This window comes from Oncorhynchus mykiss, chromosome 23 (assembly GCF_057628025.1).
Source record: "Oncorhynchus mykiss isolate SJ-2025 chromosome 23, ASM5762802v1, whole genome shotgun sequence".
NCBI lineage: Eukaryota > Metazoa > Chordata > Actinopteri > Salmoniformes > Salmonidae > Oncorhynchus > Oncorhynchus mykiss.
Window position 1 is genome coordinate 21,547,202 of NC_143044.1, and position 13,379 is coordinate 21,560,580.

The following is a 13,379-nucleotide window of genomic DNA, read 5'->3' on the forward strand; positions in this document are numbered from 1 at the left end:
CAAGAAGTGGGACTGGACGCCGTGCCTGGACTGGACATCGGCGCAGAGGAAGGCTCCGGCCTTGGAGAGGAACTGGACGCTGTGCCTGGACATTGGCGCAGAGGAAGGCTCCTGCCATGGAGCGGGACTGGACGCCGTGCCTGGATTGGACATCGGCACAGAGGAAGGCTCCTGCCATGGAGCAGGACCGGACGCCGTGCCTGGACTGGGCACCGGCACAGAGGAAGGCTCCGGCCTTGGAGCGGGACTGGACACCATGTCTGGACTACACATCAGTGCAGAGGATGGCTCCTGCCATGGAGCGTGACTGGACGCCGTGCCTGGACTGGGCATCGGTGCAGAGAAGGGTTCCTGCCATGGAGCTGGACTGGATGCCGCGCTCGGACTGGGCATCGGCGCAGAGGAATGCTCCTGCCCTGGAGCTGGAGGTTCTGGACCGTGGACCGTCGCAGGAGGTTCCGGACCGTGGACCGTCTCAGGAGGTTCAGGACTGTGGACCGTCTCAGGAGGTTCTGGACTGTGAAACATGGCGGGAAGCTCTGGACTGTGAACCGTCGTCGGAAGCTCTGGACTGGGACTCGTTGCCGGAAGCTCTGGACTGGAACTCGTCGCCTGAAGCTCTGGACTGGGGACCGTTGCCTGAAGCTCTGGACTGGGGAACGTCGCCTGAAGCTCTGGACTGGGGAACGTCGCAAGAAGCTCTGGACTGGGGACCGTCGCCTGAAGCCCTGGACTGGGGAGGCGCACTGGAGGCATAATGCGTGGGGCCGGCACAGGTGGCACCGGACTGGTGACACGCACTTCAGGGCGAGTGCGGGGAGCAGGCACAGGACGTACCTGAATGGAAAGGCGCATTTGAGGGAGTGCGAGGAGCAGGCAAAGTACGTACCGGACTGGGGACACGCACTTCAGGGAGAGTGTGAGGAGCAGGCACAGGACGTACCGCACTGGGGACACGCACTTCAGGGAAAGTGTGAGGAGGAGGCACAGGATGTACTGGGCTGTGGAGGCGCACTGAAGACATGGTGCGTAGAGCTGGCACAGATGGTGCCGGAACGATGACACACTCCGCACGGTGAGTGCGTGGAGCTAACACAGGACGTACTGGGCTGTGAGGGCGCACTGGAGACCTGGTGCGTACCTGAATGGAAAGGCGCATTTGAGGGAGAGTGCGAGGAGCAGGCACAGTACGTACCGGACTGGGGACACGCACTTCAGGGAGAGTGTGAGGAGCTGGCACAGGACGTACTGGGCTGTGTATGCGCACAGGACGTACTAGGCTGTGTATGCGCACTGGAGACCTGGTACGTAGAACCGGCACAAATTGTACCGGAACGGTGACACACACATCAGGGCGAGTGCATGGAGGAGACACAGGACGTACCGGACTGGGGAGGCGCACTGGAGGCCAGATGCATGAAACTGGTGCAGATGACACCGGGCTGGTGTCACGCTCGTCAGCACACCAGCTCTGCAGCACTCTCATCGCTACCACCTCTCTCCGGAATCTTTCGTCGAGTTCCTCCTTCGAATCCCTGACGGTCTCTGGCTCAATCCTCAGCTCCGCCGACCACCCCGTGCGCCCCCCCCAAAATGTCCCTGTCTTTTGGGCTTTCTACCAGGCCGCGAACCCCGGCGTCGTCGCTGTCCTCCCTTCTCTCCTGTCGTCTGTTTCCACGGCAGGCTTTCGTATCTTGCCAAGACTTCCTCCCAAGTCCAAGATATTCTTTCCTCAATCTCCTCCCAAGTCCAGGATGCCATCTTCACCTGGGCACGCTGCTTGGTTCTGGTGTGGTGGGATCTTCTGTCACGATCGTCTAAAGAATTAACTGACCAAGGGGCAGCGTACATAGAGTTCCACATTTTTATTGAATGAAACTCACAAAAACATTAAAGTGCAACGAAACGTGACGTTCTGTAGAGCTCACCGGCATCAACATGAAAACAAGATCCCACAAAAACCAGTGGGGAAATAGCTGCCTAAATATGATCCTCAATCAGAGACAACGATAAACAGCTGCCTCTGATTGGGAACCATACCAGGCCAACATAGAAATAAATGCACTAGATCACCCACCCTAGTCACACCCCGACCTAACCAAAATAGAGACTAAAAAGACTCTCTATGGTCAGGGCGTGACACCAGTCCACTTACCGATATCTGAACAAGAGAGCCTCATTGAAATTGCAATAAGCTATTCTGTGAAAATTGAATTTAATCAGAAGCGACTGCCAGATTTATGGATTGGGCTGCGCTCAGAGTATCCTGCCATGGCAAATCGCGCTGTTAAGACACTTGATGCCCTTTGCAACCACATACCTATGTGAGAGTGGATTCTCGGGCCATCACTAGGCATGAAAAATAAATACAGGCACAGACTGTTATGGTGAGTGAATGAGGACCCAAAAGCGAACTAACTTAAACAGAGCTTCTTTAATAACCAAACATAGGTAGGCTCAGATAGACCGGCAGATTCCGACAGGACAGGACAAGGTTACAGCAAACATGACGATAGTCTGGCTCAGGCATGAAACACAACAAACAAGAATCCGACAAGGACAGGAACAGAAACAGAGAGAGATATAGGGACCTAATCAGAGGGAAAAAGGGAACAGGTGGGAAACGGGGTGAATGGGTAGTTAGAGGAGACAAGGAACAGCTGGGGGAAAGCGGGGGAGAAAAGGTAACCTAACAACGACCAGCAGAGGGAGACAGGGTGAAGGGAAAGGACAGAGACAAGACACAACATGACATTACATGACAGTACCCCCCCACTCACCGAGCGCCTCCTGGCGCACTCGAGGAGGAAACCTGGCGGCAACGGAGGAAATCCTCGATCAGCGCACGGTCCAGCACGTCCCGAGAGGGAACCCAACTCCTCTCCTCAGGACCGTACCCCTCCCAATCTACGAGGTACTGGTGACCACGGCCCCGAGGACGCATGTCCAAAATTCTACGGACCCTGTAGATGGGTGCGCCCTCGACAAGGATGGGGGGGGGGGGGGGGAAGACGAGCGGGGGCGCGAAGGACGGGCTTGATGCAGGAGACATGGAAGACCGGGTGGACGCGACGAAGGTATCGCGGAAGAAGAAGTCGAACTGCGACAGGATTAATGACCCGAGAAATACGGAACGGACCAATGAACCGCGGGGTCAACTTGCGAGAAGCCGTCTTAAGGGGAAGGTTCTGAGTGGAGAGCCAAACTCTCTGACCGCGACAATATCTAGGACTCTTAGTTCTACGCTTATTAGCAGCCCTCACAGTCTGCGTCCTATAACGGCAAAGTGCAGACCTGACCCTCTTCCAGGTGCGCTCGCAACGTTGGACAAAAGCCTGAGCGGAGGGGACGCTGGACTCGGCGAACTGAGATGAGAACAGCGGAGGCTGGTACCCGAGGCTACTCTGAAAAGGAGATAGCCCGGTCGCAGACGAAGGAAGCGAGTTGTGGGCGTATTCTGCCCAGGGGAGCTGTTCTGACCAAGACGCAGGGTTACGAAAAGAAAGACTGCGTAAGATGCGACCAATAGTCTGATTGGCCCGTTCTGCTTGACCGTTAGACTGGGGGTGAAAGCCGGAAGAGAGACTGACGGAAGCCCCAATCAAACGGCAAAACTCCCTCCAAAATTGAGACGTGAATTGCGGACCTCTGTCCGAAACGACGTCTGACGGAAGGCCATGAATTCTGAAAACATTCTCGATGATGATTTGTGCCGTCTCTTTAGCAGAAGGAAGCTTAGCAAGGGGAATGAAATGAGCCGCCTTAGAGAACCTATCGACAACCGTAAGAATAACAGTCTTCCCCGCTGACGAAGGCAGTCCGGTGACAAAATCTAAGGCGATGTGAGACCACGGTCGAGAGGGAATAGGAAGCGGCCTGAGACGGCCGGCAAGAGGAGAGTTACCGGACTTAGTCTGCGCGCAGACCGAACAAGCAGCCACGAAACGACGCGTGTCATGCTCCCGGGTGGGCCACCAAAAACGCTGGCGAATGGAAGCAAGCGTACCCCGAACGCCAGGGTGGCCGGCTAACTTGGCAGAGTGAGCCCACTGAAGAACGGCCAGACGAGTAGGAACGGGAACGAAAAGAAGGTTCCTAGGACAAGCGCGCGGCGACGGAGTGTGAGTGAGCGCTTGTTTTACCTGCCTCTCAATTCCCCAGACAGTCAACCCGACAACACGCCCCTCAGGGAGAATCCCCTCGGGGTCAGTGGAGGCTACTGAAGAACTGAAGAGACGAGACAAAGCATCAGGCTTGGTGTTCTTAGAGCCCGGACGATAAGAAATCACGAACTCGAAACGAGCGAAAAACAGCGCCCAACGCGCCTGACGCGCATTAAGTCGTTTGGCAGAACGGATGTACTCAAGGTTCCTATGGTCAGTCCAAACGACAAAAGGAACGGTCGCCCCCTCCAACCACTGTCGCCATTCGCCTAGGGCTAACCGGATGGCGAGCAGTTCGCGGTTACCCACATCATAGTTACGTTCCGACGGCGACAGGCGATGAGAAAAATACGCGCATGGGTGGACCTTGTCGTCAGAGAGGGAGCGCTGAGAAAGGATGGCTCCCACGCCCACCTCTGACGCGTCAACCTCGACAACGAACTGTCTAGAGACGTCAGGTGTAACAAGGATAGGAGCGGATGTAAAACGATTCTTGAGGAGATCAAAAGCTCCCTGGGCGGAAACGGACCACTTAAAGCACGTCTTGACAGAAGTAAGGGCTGTGAGAGGAGCTGCCACCTGACCGAAATTACGGATGAAACGACGATAGAAGTTCGCGAAGCCGAGAAAGCGCTGCAGCTCGACGCGTGACTTAGGGACGGGCCAATCAATGACAGCTTGGACCTTAGCGGGATCCATCTTAATGCCTTCAGCGGAAATAACAGAACCGAGAAATGTGACGGAGGAGGCATGAAAAGTGCACTTCTCAGCCTTCACAAAAAGACAATTCTCTAAAAGGCGCTGGAGGACACGTCGAACGTGCTGAACATGAATCTGGAGTGACGGTGAAAAAATCAGGATATCGTCAAGGTAAACGAAAACAAAGATGTTCAGCATGTCTCTCAGGACATCATTGACTAATGCCTGAAAGACAGCTGGAGCGTTAGCGAGGCCGAAAGGAAGAACCCGGTATTCAAAGTGCCCTAACGGAGTGTTAAACGCCGTCTTCCACTCGTCCCCCTCCCTGATGCGCACGAGATGGTAAGCGTTACGAAGGTCCAACTTAGTGAAAAACCTGGCCTCCTGCAGGATCTCGAAGGCTGAAGACATAAGAGGAAGCGGATAACGATTCTTCACTGTTATGTCATTCAGCCCTCGATAATCTATGCAGGGGCGCAGAGACCCGTCCTTCTTCTTGACAAAAAAAAACCCCGCTCCGGCGGGAGAGGAGGAGGGGACTATGGTACCGGCGTCAAGAGCTACAGACAAATAATCTTCGAGAGCCTTACGTTCGGGAGCCGACAGAGAGTATAGTCTACCCCGGGGGGGGTGGTTCCCGGAAGGAGATCAATACTACAATCATACGACCGGTGTGGAGGAAGAGAGGTGGCCCTGGACCGACTGAACACCGTGCGCAGATCGTGATATTCCTCCGGCACCCCTGTCAAATCACCAGGCTCCTCCTGTGAAGAAGAGACAGAGGAAACAGGAGGGATAGCAGACATTAAACATTTCACATGACAAGAGACGTTCCAGGAGAGGATAGAATTACTAGACCAATTAATGGAAGGATTATGACAAACTAGCCAGGGATGGCCCAAAACAACAGGTGTAAAAGGTGAACGAAAAATTAAAAAAGAAATGGTTTCACTATGATTACCAGAAACAGTGAGGGTTAAAGGTAGCGTCTCACGCTGAATCCTGGGGAGAGGACTACCATCCAGGGCGAACAAGGCCGTGGGCTCCTTTAACTGTCTGAGAGGAATGTCATGTTCCCGAGCCCAGGTCTCGTCCATAAAACAGCCCTCCGCCCCAGAGTCTATTAAGGCACTGCAGGAAGCTGACGAACCGGTCCAGCGTAGATGGACCGACAAGGTAGTGCAGGATCTTGAAGGAGAGACAGGAGTAGTAGCGCTCACCAGTAGCCCTCCGCTTACTGACGAGCTCTGGCCTTTTACTGGACATGAAGTGACAAAATGACCAGCGGAACCGCAATAGAGACAGAGGCGGTTGGTGATTCTCCGTTCCCTCTCCTTAGTCGAGATGCGGATACCTCCCAGCTGCATGGGCTCAGCACCCGAGCCGGCAGAGGAAGATGGTAGTGATGCGGAGAGGGAGGCGACGGAGAGCGCGAGCTCCTTTCCACGAGCTCGGTGACGAAGATCAACCCGTCGCTCAATGCGAATAGCGAGTTCAATCAAGGAATCCACGCTGGAAGGAACCTCCCGGGAGAGAATCTCATCCTTTACCTCTGCGCGGAAACCCTCCAGAAGACGAGCGAGCAAGGCCGGCTCGTTCCAGCCACTGGAGACAGCAAGAGTGCGAAACTCAATAGAGTAGTCTGTTATGGATCGATTGCCTTGACATAGGGAAGACAGGGCCCTGGAAGCCTCCTCCCCAAAAACAGATCGATCAAAAACCCGTATCATCTCCTCCTTAAAGTCTTGATACTGGTTAGTACACTCAGCCCTTGCCTCCCAGATTGCCGTGCCCCACTCACGAGCCCGTCCAATAAGGAGAGACATGACGTAGGCGACACGAGCAGTGCTCCTGGAGTAAGTGTTGGGCTGGAGAGAAAACACAATATCACACTGGGTGAGGAACGAGCGGCATTCAGTGGGCTCCCCAGAGTAACACGGCGGGTTATTGATTCTGGGCTCCGGAGATTCGAAAGCCCTGGAAGTGGCCGGTGGATCGAGGCGGAGATGGTGAACCTGTTCTGTGAGGTTGGAGACTTGGGTGGCCAGGGTCTCAACGGCATGTCGAGCAGCAGACACTTCCTGCTCGTGTCTGCCTAGCATCGCTCCCTGGATCCCGACGGCTGAGTGGAGAGGATCCGAAGTCGCTGGGTCCATTCTTGGTCGGATTCTTCTGTTATGGTGAGTGAATGAGGACCCAAAAGCGAACTAACTTAAACAGAGCTTCTTTAATAACCAAACATAGGTAGGCTCAGATAGACCGGCAGATTCCGACAGGACAGGACAAGGTTACAGCAAACATGACGATAGTCTGGCTCAGGCATGAAACACAACAAACAAGAATCCGACAAGGACAGGAACAGAAACAGAGAGAGATATAGGGACCTAATCAGAGGGAAAAAGGGAACAGGTGGGAAACGGGGTGAATGGGTAGTTAGAGGAGACAAGGAACAGCTGGGGGAAAGCGGGGGAGAAAAGGTAACCTAACAACGACCAGCAGAGGGAGACAGGGTGAAGGGAAAGGACAGAGACAAGACACAACATGACATTACATGACACAGACTGTGTGTGGAAAATGATTTAAGACTGAGACTCTCTCCAATACAACCCAACTATGCAGAGTTATGTGCATCCTTTCAAGCACACCCTTCTCATTAATCTGTGGTGAGTTATTCACAATTTTCGATGAACAAATTAGGTTTTATATGTAAGATGGTTAAATAAAGAGCAAAATTATTGATTATTATTATATTACTATTTGTGCCTTGCTCCTATAAAAGCTCTTTGTCACTTCCCACAAGCCGGGTTGTGACAAAAACACACACTCATTCTTATGTTTAATAAATGTATCATATAGTGTGTGTGTGGCAGGCTTACAATTATGGCAAAAAAACTACATTTGAGAGTGCGCTGACCCTGGTGCTAGAGGGGGCATGCAGCTGGAGGTTGAATGTTTGAAGGGGTAAGGGAATATAAGACGTTTGGGAACCACTGGTCTAGAGCACAGAAAATCCATGTAGTAAAAGACCAGAAAATGGCCAATGACACACCACAGGGAAAGCTCTGATAGGCCCTTGTGACAAAGCCAAGCCAGTCCAGAGTAGATAACGCAATATGCTATAAGGTTACATGCTGTAATCACATTACAACTACATACTGCAATTTATTGACGCATGGCAACATTGGGTAAATGGGTAGCCCAACTTATGGATGCTAGGTGCTAATTGTGTTCTTTTTTTCCTGTTTAAACATTTTCGGGGTATTTTACTCACTTTTTCTCCCCAATTTCATGATATCCAATTACGATCTTGTCTCATCACCTCAACTCCCCAACGGGCTCGGGAGAGGCAAAGGTCAAGTCAAGCGTCCTCCGAAACATGACCCGCCAAACCGCACTTCTTTACACCCGCCCGCTTAACCCAGAATCCAGCCGCAGCAATGTGCCAGAGGAAACACCGTTCAACTGACGACTGAAGTTAGCCTGCAGGCGCCCGGCCCACCGCAAGGGGTCGGTAGTGATGCCTCATGCCTCAAGCAGTGCCTTAGACCGCTGAGCCACTCGTGAGGCCCCGTTTGGAGAAATCCGCAATACTTGTATATCACTCACAGATTTTGCGATAAAACTTAAAGTATTTTAGGCTACATGGAAATAACATGAAGTAACATATTTAACATGGTACATTGAAGCTGATCTGTATAGTGGACGTTATCATTCATCACATCCATTGAATATGCAATGGGGTCTCTCCGAGTTCAGCTTCTGGCTGTTTCAATGGTTCCCAGAGCATCTGGGTCCAGTGCTCCAGCTACCCTCAATATTGAGTGACAAATCCACTATATCTAGATCTATATATTTCTGAAGAGGAGTAGGCCCAAATGTGTTACAAATCACTGTGTTGTTGTTCAGTCCTGGCCATGGAGACATGTAATAACTGTTCAACAGCGGGGAGTGTCCACTGAAAAGGCCTTTATTCAGAAATTATAGGCCCAACATGGATTTAATTCATCAATATGACTGGCGCAATCACAGACCTAATCCATCAATACAACGACTGTGATAAAGTGTCTGCAGTAGAATGATTCCCTGACAGAGTGGATAGAAATAACAGTGGACTATTTAAAACCTTTTCAACAAGGCTGGTAGCCTAGCGGTTAGGAGCGTTGGGCCAGTAACCGAAATGTCGCTATTTAGAATCCATGAGCCGACTAGGTGAAAAATATATCGATGTGCCCTTGAGCAAGGCACTTAACCCTGATTGCTCCTGTAAGTCGCCCTGGATAAGAGTGTCTGCTAAATGACTAAAATGTTATTGTAACCAAAGTAGATGGGGATGGATTGGTGTTACAATCTCACCAGCACTGTAGGCATCAACCAGTTTGATTGTGCTCTGTGACCTGACGAGGACTTTGCATTGACTAGCTATGAACAGCGGCTTTGCAGTGAGCCTTGTAGTTTCAAGCATGAGGACAACTACAGACCAGGGCTTATCATGTTTGTGTTTGGGTTGTTACTGTGGTTTGCTGGCACCAGCTTGGCTTGCTATCGCTGAGCCACAACAAAGACCATCTGCACTGCCAGCTCAAGCTCTCAAAAAAATACTATATTTGCATACAGCACCAAGAACTATACATTTCACACATCTCCCAGCCTCAACCACTCTCCAGTGTGTGCTTTTACAGGGGGCACTGCTGCTGTAGTTGCAGGCATCCAAAGGAGACAAGAGCTTTTAAGGGCCTTTTTGGCTCTTGAATAACTATTGGGGTGAGGAACTGTTGGCCAGCTCCATGCTTTCAAATCATCATGGTTGCTGACTCAAAAAGCAAGGAGCTGTCCACCAACTGGTGGCACTGAAATGGCTGTTTTGACATAGGTAGACGTGATGAGAGATCTAAGGAAAGTCATAGTACAAATAGTATGATCTCTGTGAATAGAATTCTTGCAATGACTCCCTTGGGATATAGGCTCTCTGGACAGGCGAGGCTACACATTACTTCTGCACAGTGACGGCTCACATGGCCACTGGACAGAGCAACACTGGAGTGATGCCATGGGTCAATTTATTGCTTTAATTAAGCAATTCATTAAGATCCACAGATTCAATAAAATGTGGATGTGATTTTGATAACTGGCTAAGAGAGGGACCGAGGAAATGTTATGTTTTAAAGTTGATCGGCTATGTGAACCGTAGTCACTTAGCAACCACCAGGTGCTCTACCTTGCACCTTAGAGACTGCTGCCCTATGTACATAGTCAATGAACACTGGTCATTTTAATAATGTTTACATGCTGTTTTACACCACATTATATGTATATACTGTATTCTAGTCATGGATCCTCCTATATAACTACTGCTGTACACACCTTTTCTATTCTTATAATGTCCATACAGTCTTTACACACCATTATATATATAGGACTATATTTTTACTCTGAACACTGACATTGTTCATTCTGATATTTCTTAATTTCTTTCTTTTTACTTTTTGTTTTATGTGTGTATTGTTTTGTATTGCTATGCATTACTGCACTGTTGAAGCTAGAAGCATTTAGCTGCACCTGCGATAACATCTGCAAATCTGTGTATGCGACAAAGAAACTTTGATTTGAAATTATACATATTTTACACTTGTGCGCATTTTGTACGCATTTTACGACATACTTGTTGGTGTTCATTGACTGTAGGTAAAGCGATACATTCCAAGTAACACTCACCTTATAATGTCATCGTTGTGACCCAGGTAAAACTTCTGAGTGTGTTCTCTGGTATTGTAAACCACGCCGACTCCAGCCACGAAATAGACCACTTCCTTCCCAGCGGTGTAGTACAGGTTGTTTCGGCATTGATGCCCTCTGTACCCGTAGATCCATTCTAATCTCAATTGGCAACGCGGAGCAGTCCGATCCGCCATTATATTTGACAACTTGTTTGCTTTGTGAATTATTCCACTCTAAAGTAGGCTACACGACAACAGGGACCGCAGACATGCATATGCAAAGTTTATGGAAAACTCACTGATAAAATTAGAAAAATCCTAACAGATGACATTTTCCTGTAGTCTAGGCTATCGATTTTAACATTCATTCCCGCATTCTACAGCAGATGTGCACATTGCGTTTTGAAAAAACACCAGCAAGGACACGACACCACACACCTCAGGTCTATTCATAATTGTTGCTTTTAAAACTGTGTTGCCTGAATGGTTACTATGTTAGGCTACTCTTAGAGACTTTGAATTTAATGCATTATTTTCATCATAAAAAATATTTTTTCACTCTTACCATTATGTCTTACTAAAGTTAATTTACTCCACATTAAATGCTATTTTATATGTATTTAAAATGGGTTCCTTTTCAAATGACAACGAAAACAGAAGAACTGGCCAAATAAACAAACAGCAAATGAACACAATTGCTAGAGGATTCGGCTGCTGCTGAAATATAATCCGGACACTAATCCTCAACTGTAACACCAGCCATAGTTACTACGGTTTTATACAATTCCCAAGACAATAACTAACAACTAAACATTTCAATCAAACAAACACGTAGAAAATAGGGCGAACATGCAATCTGTCTGTCGTCAATTGACAAATCTGGTTTAAATAAATCCAAGAGTCGAAGTATTGTGAGGAATTACGGATTTTCACTGCAAATCACTCCGACAGAGTGCAAACTGTCTGACAGCCACAGCTGGTTCGCCGCTGTCAGAGTGAAGGCGCCCCAAAATGCAAATTATATGATAACTTCCGTGCAGAGGCAAACAATCTATGGGTTTCAAAACACAGTCGCTCACCGCGCGACTCCGTCGCATCTCCCGCATCTCAAATGGATTGATGAAAATAGGGATTCCGGGCGGCAAGCGACAGAAGCCTATTACTCATAAGGGCGAATGACAGGCGATGCCTATGATAAACCGGGGTGGAAAACTGAGCAGAGGTCTAGTACTGTGTTATTCATTGCGTATTAATATTAATGTAGTAACGTAATGGAGACTTTCCCCATCAAGTATTTAGCGTAATATTTTTCAGAACAGCCTCTCTCTATTTTCGAAATGCTATTACCACGTCGCTCTGCGAGCCACCCCTGCCCTGCCGCCGACGTTAAGGGGCCAGCTGCACAGGTTTATGGGTATTGATGTATTTATGTCTGTGGCATCCCCTCTCTCATTGGTCCAAAACAATGAAAACTACAACTACCAGTCAGCAGTGCTAAAGCGCTATCCAGGGTCCTGAAGACCTAAAGATACAACAAAACATCGGTTAGCTATGAAAACAGAATGGCAGCTTCTGCGATCAGCAATAATTGAGTAAATTCATATGATAGAAATGTACTTTGATGTAATCATCATTTTAGGCCCTAATTAAAATAAAGACATTACACTGAATAGGAACTGACTGAATCGAATAGCAACTGATAAATGTGTTTTGTAACAAGTTGGATAGTGAATGATATTGGAGTTCAATCGCGAATAGGAAACTAAATTGGATGTAATAATTTAGCCGGAATAATATTAAAATCAGGATTTATCAAATTGGAGAGAGTTGAACCAAAGGGAGTCCTCAACATACATGTGATACTTTAGATCATACACACATGCATTCTAGAACGGAATATCTCTTGGATCCATGGCTCTCAAAACTGAACACCAGTAGCCTATGCTACATTTTCTGTAAAAGGTTTAACAACCATAACCCCTTACTTATTATTCATATGACACTCTTTGACTGGGGCGGTAGGTAGCCTTGTGGTTACAGTGTTGGGCCAGTAACAGAAAGGTTGCTGGATTGAATCCCCAAGCTGACAAGGTAACAACCTGTCATTCTGCCCCTAAACAAGGCAGTAGGCCGTCATTGTAAATACGAATTTGTTCTTAACTGACTTGCCTAGTTAAATTAAGGTTTTTAAAAAATCCCTTACATGTTTATATATGGAACAAGAGGTCTTTCTAGATGGAAGCTGGACTGTTGGAATGGATGTTATGTAGATTGTTCTCAAATGCTAAGTAGAGCATGCCATTGCCAGCCCCTTAGACAGCCCCTTAGAAAACGGTGACAGACTTTACTGGAGAGCCAGTGCAATCTACCGTGCCATTCTTAGGGCCTCATATAGGGCTCTCTGTGAATATGTTGCGAGTGAGAGGAATTGGCTGAATTAATATTCTTCTTGCACACTAACAGTCATGTTCACAAAGACCTTGACTGACAACTCCCACGGGACTCTAGCGGCTTACCGATTCCTCAACATAGCAACTGCTCGAGGTTTGTATTACTGCTCCACCCAACCCAAGATCTGCTTGTGCTTAGCCAACTCCTCTGACATTTGTTGCCATGCACGCCATCAAGCATGGATGGTATGAGAATTATTGATAGAGGCATTGGATAAAGCACAAAAGGAACTGGCTATAACCTATATACAATAAGGTCCATTATTGGCACCCTTGATAAAGATGAGCAAAATATACTATAAAATAATTACAATACAAATACGGAGCTATATTGTATGCTAAAAAAGGTACAA

The 13,379-nt window shown here is 48.6% G+C and overlaps 1 protein-coding gene across 2 annotated transcripts in view; it reads right to left on the bottom strand.

The window, feature by feature from the left end:
* LOC110502569 (echinoderm microtubule-associated protein-like 6) overlaps nt 1–11,978 on the bottom strand; it is a 100,233-nt gene extending 88,255 nt beyond the window's left edge. For both annotated transcript variants that reach the window (XM_021580704.3, XM_021580703.3), the window contains exon 1: nt 10,575–11,978. In XM_021580704.3, coding sequence (XP_021436379.3) covers nt 10,575–10,771 — 197 coding nt within the window. In that variant the 5' untranslated portion in view covers nt 10,772–11,978. The remainder of the gene's footprint in view (nt 1–10,574) is intronic.
* Nucleotides 11,979–13,379: the final 1,401 nt, after the last annotated feature.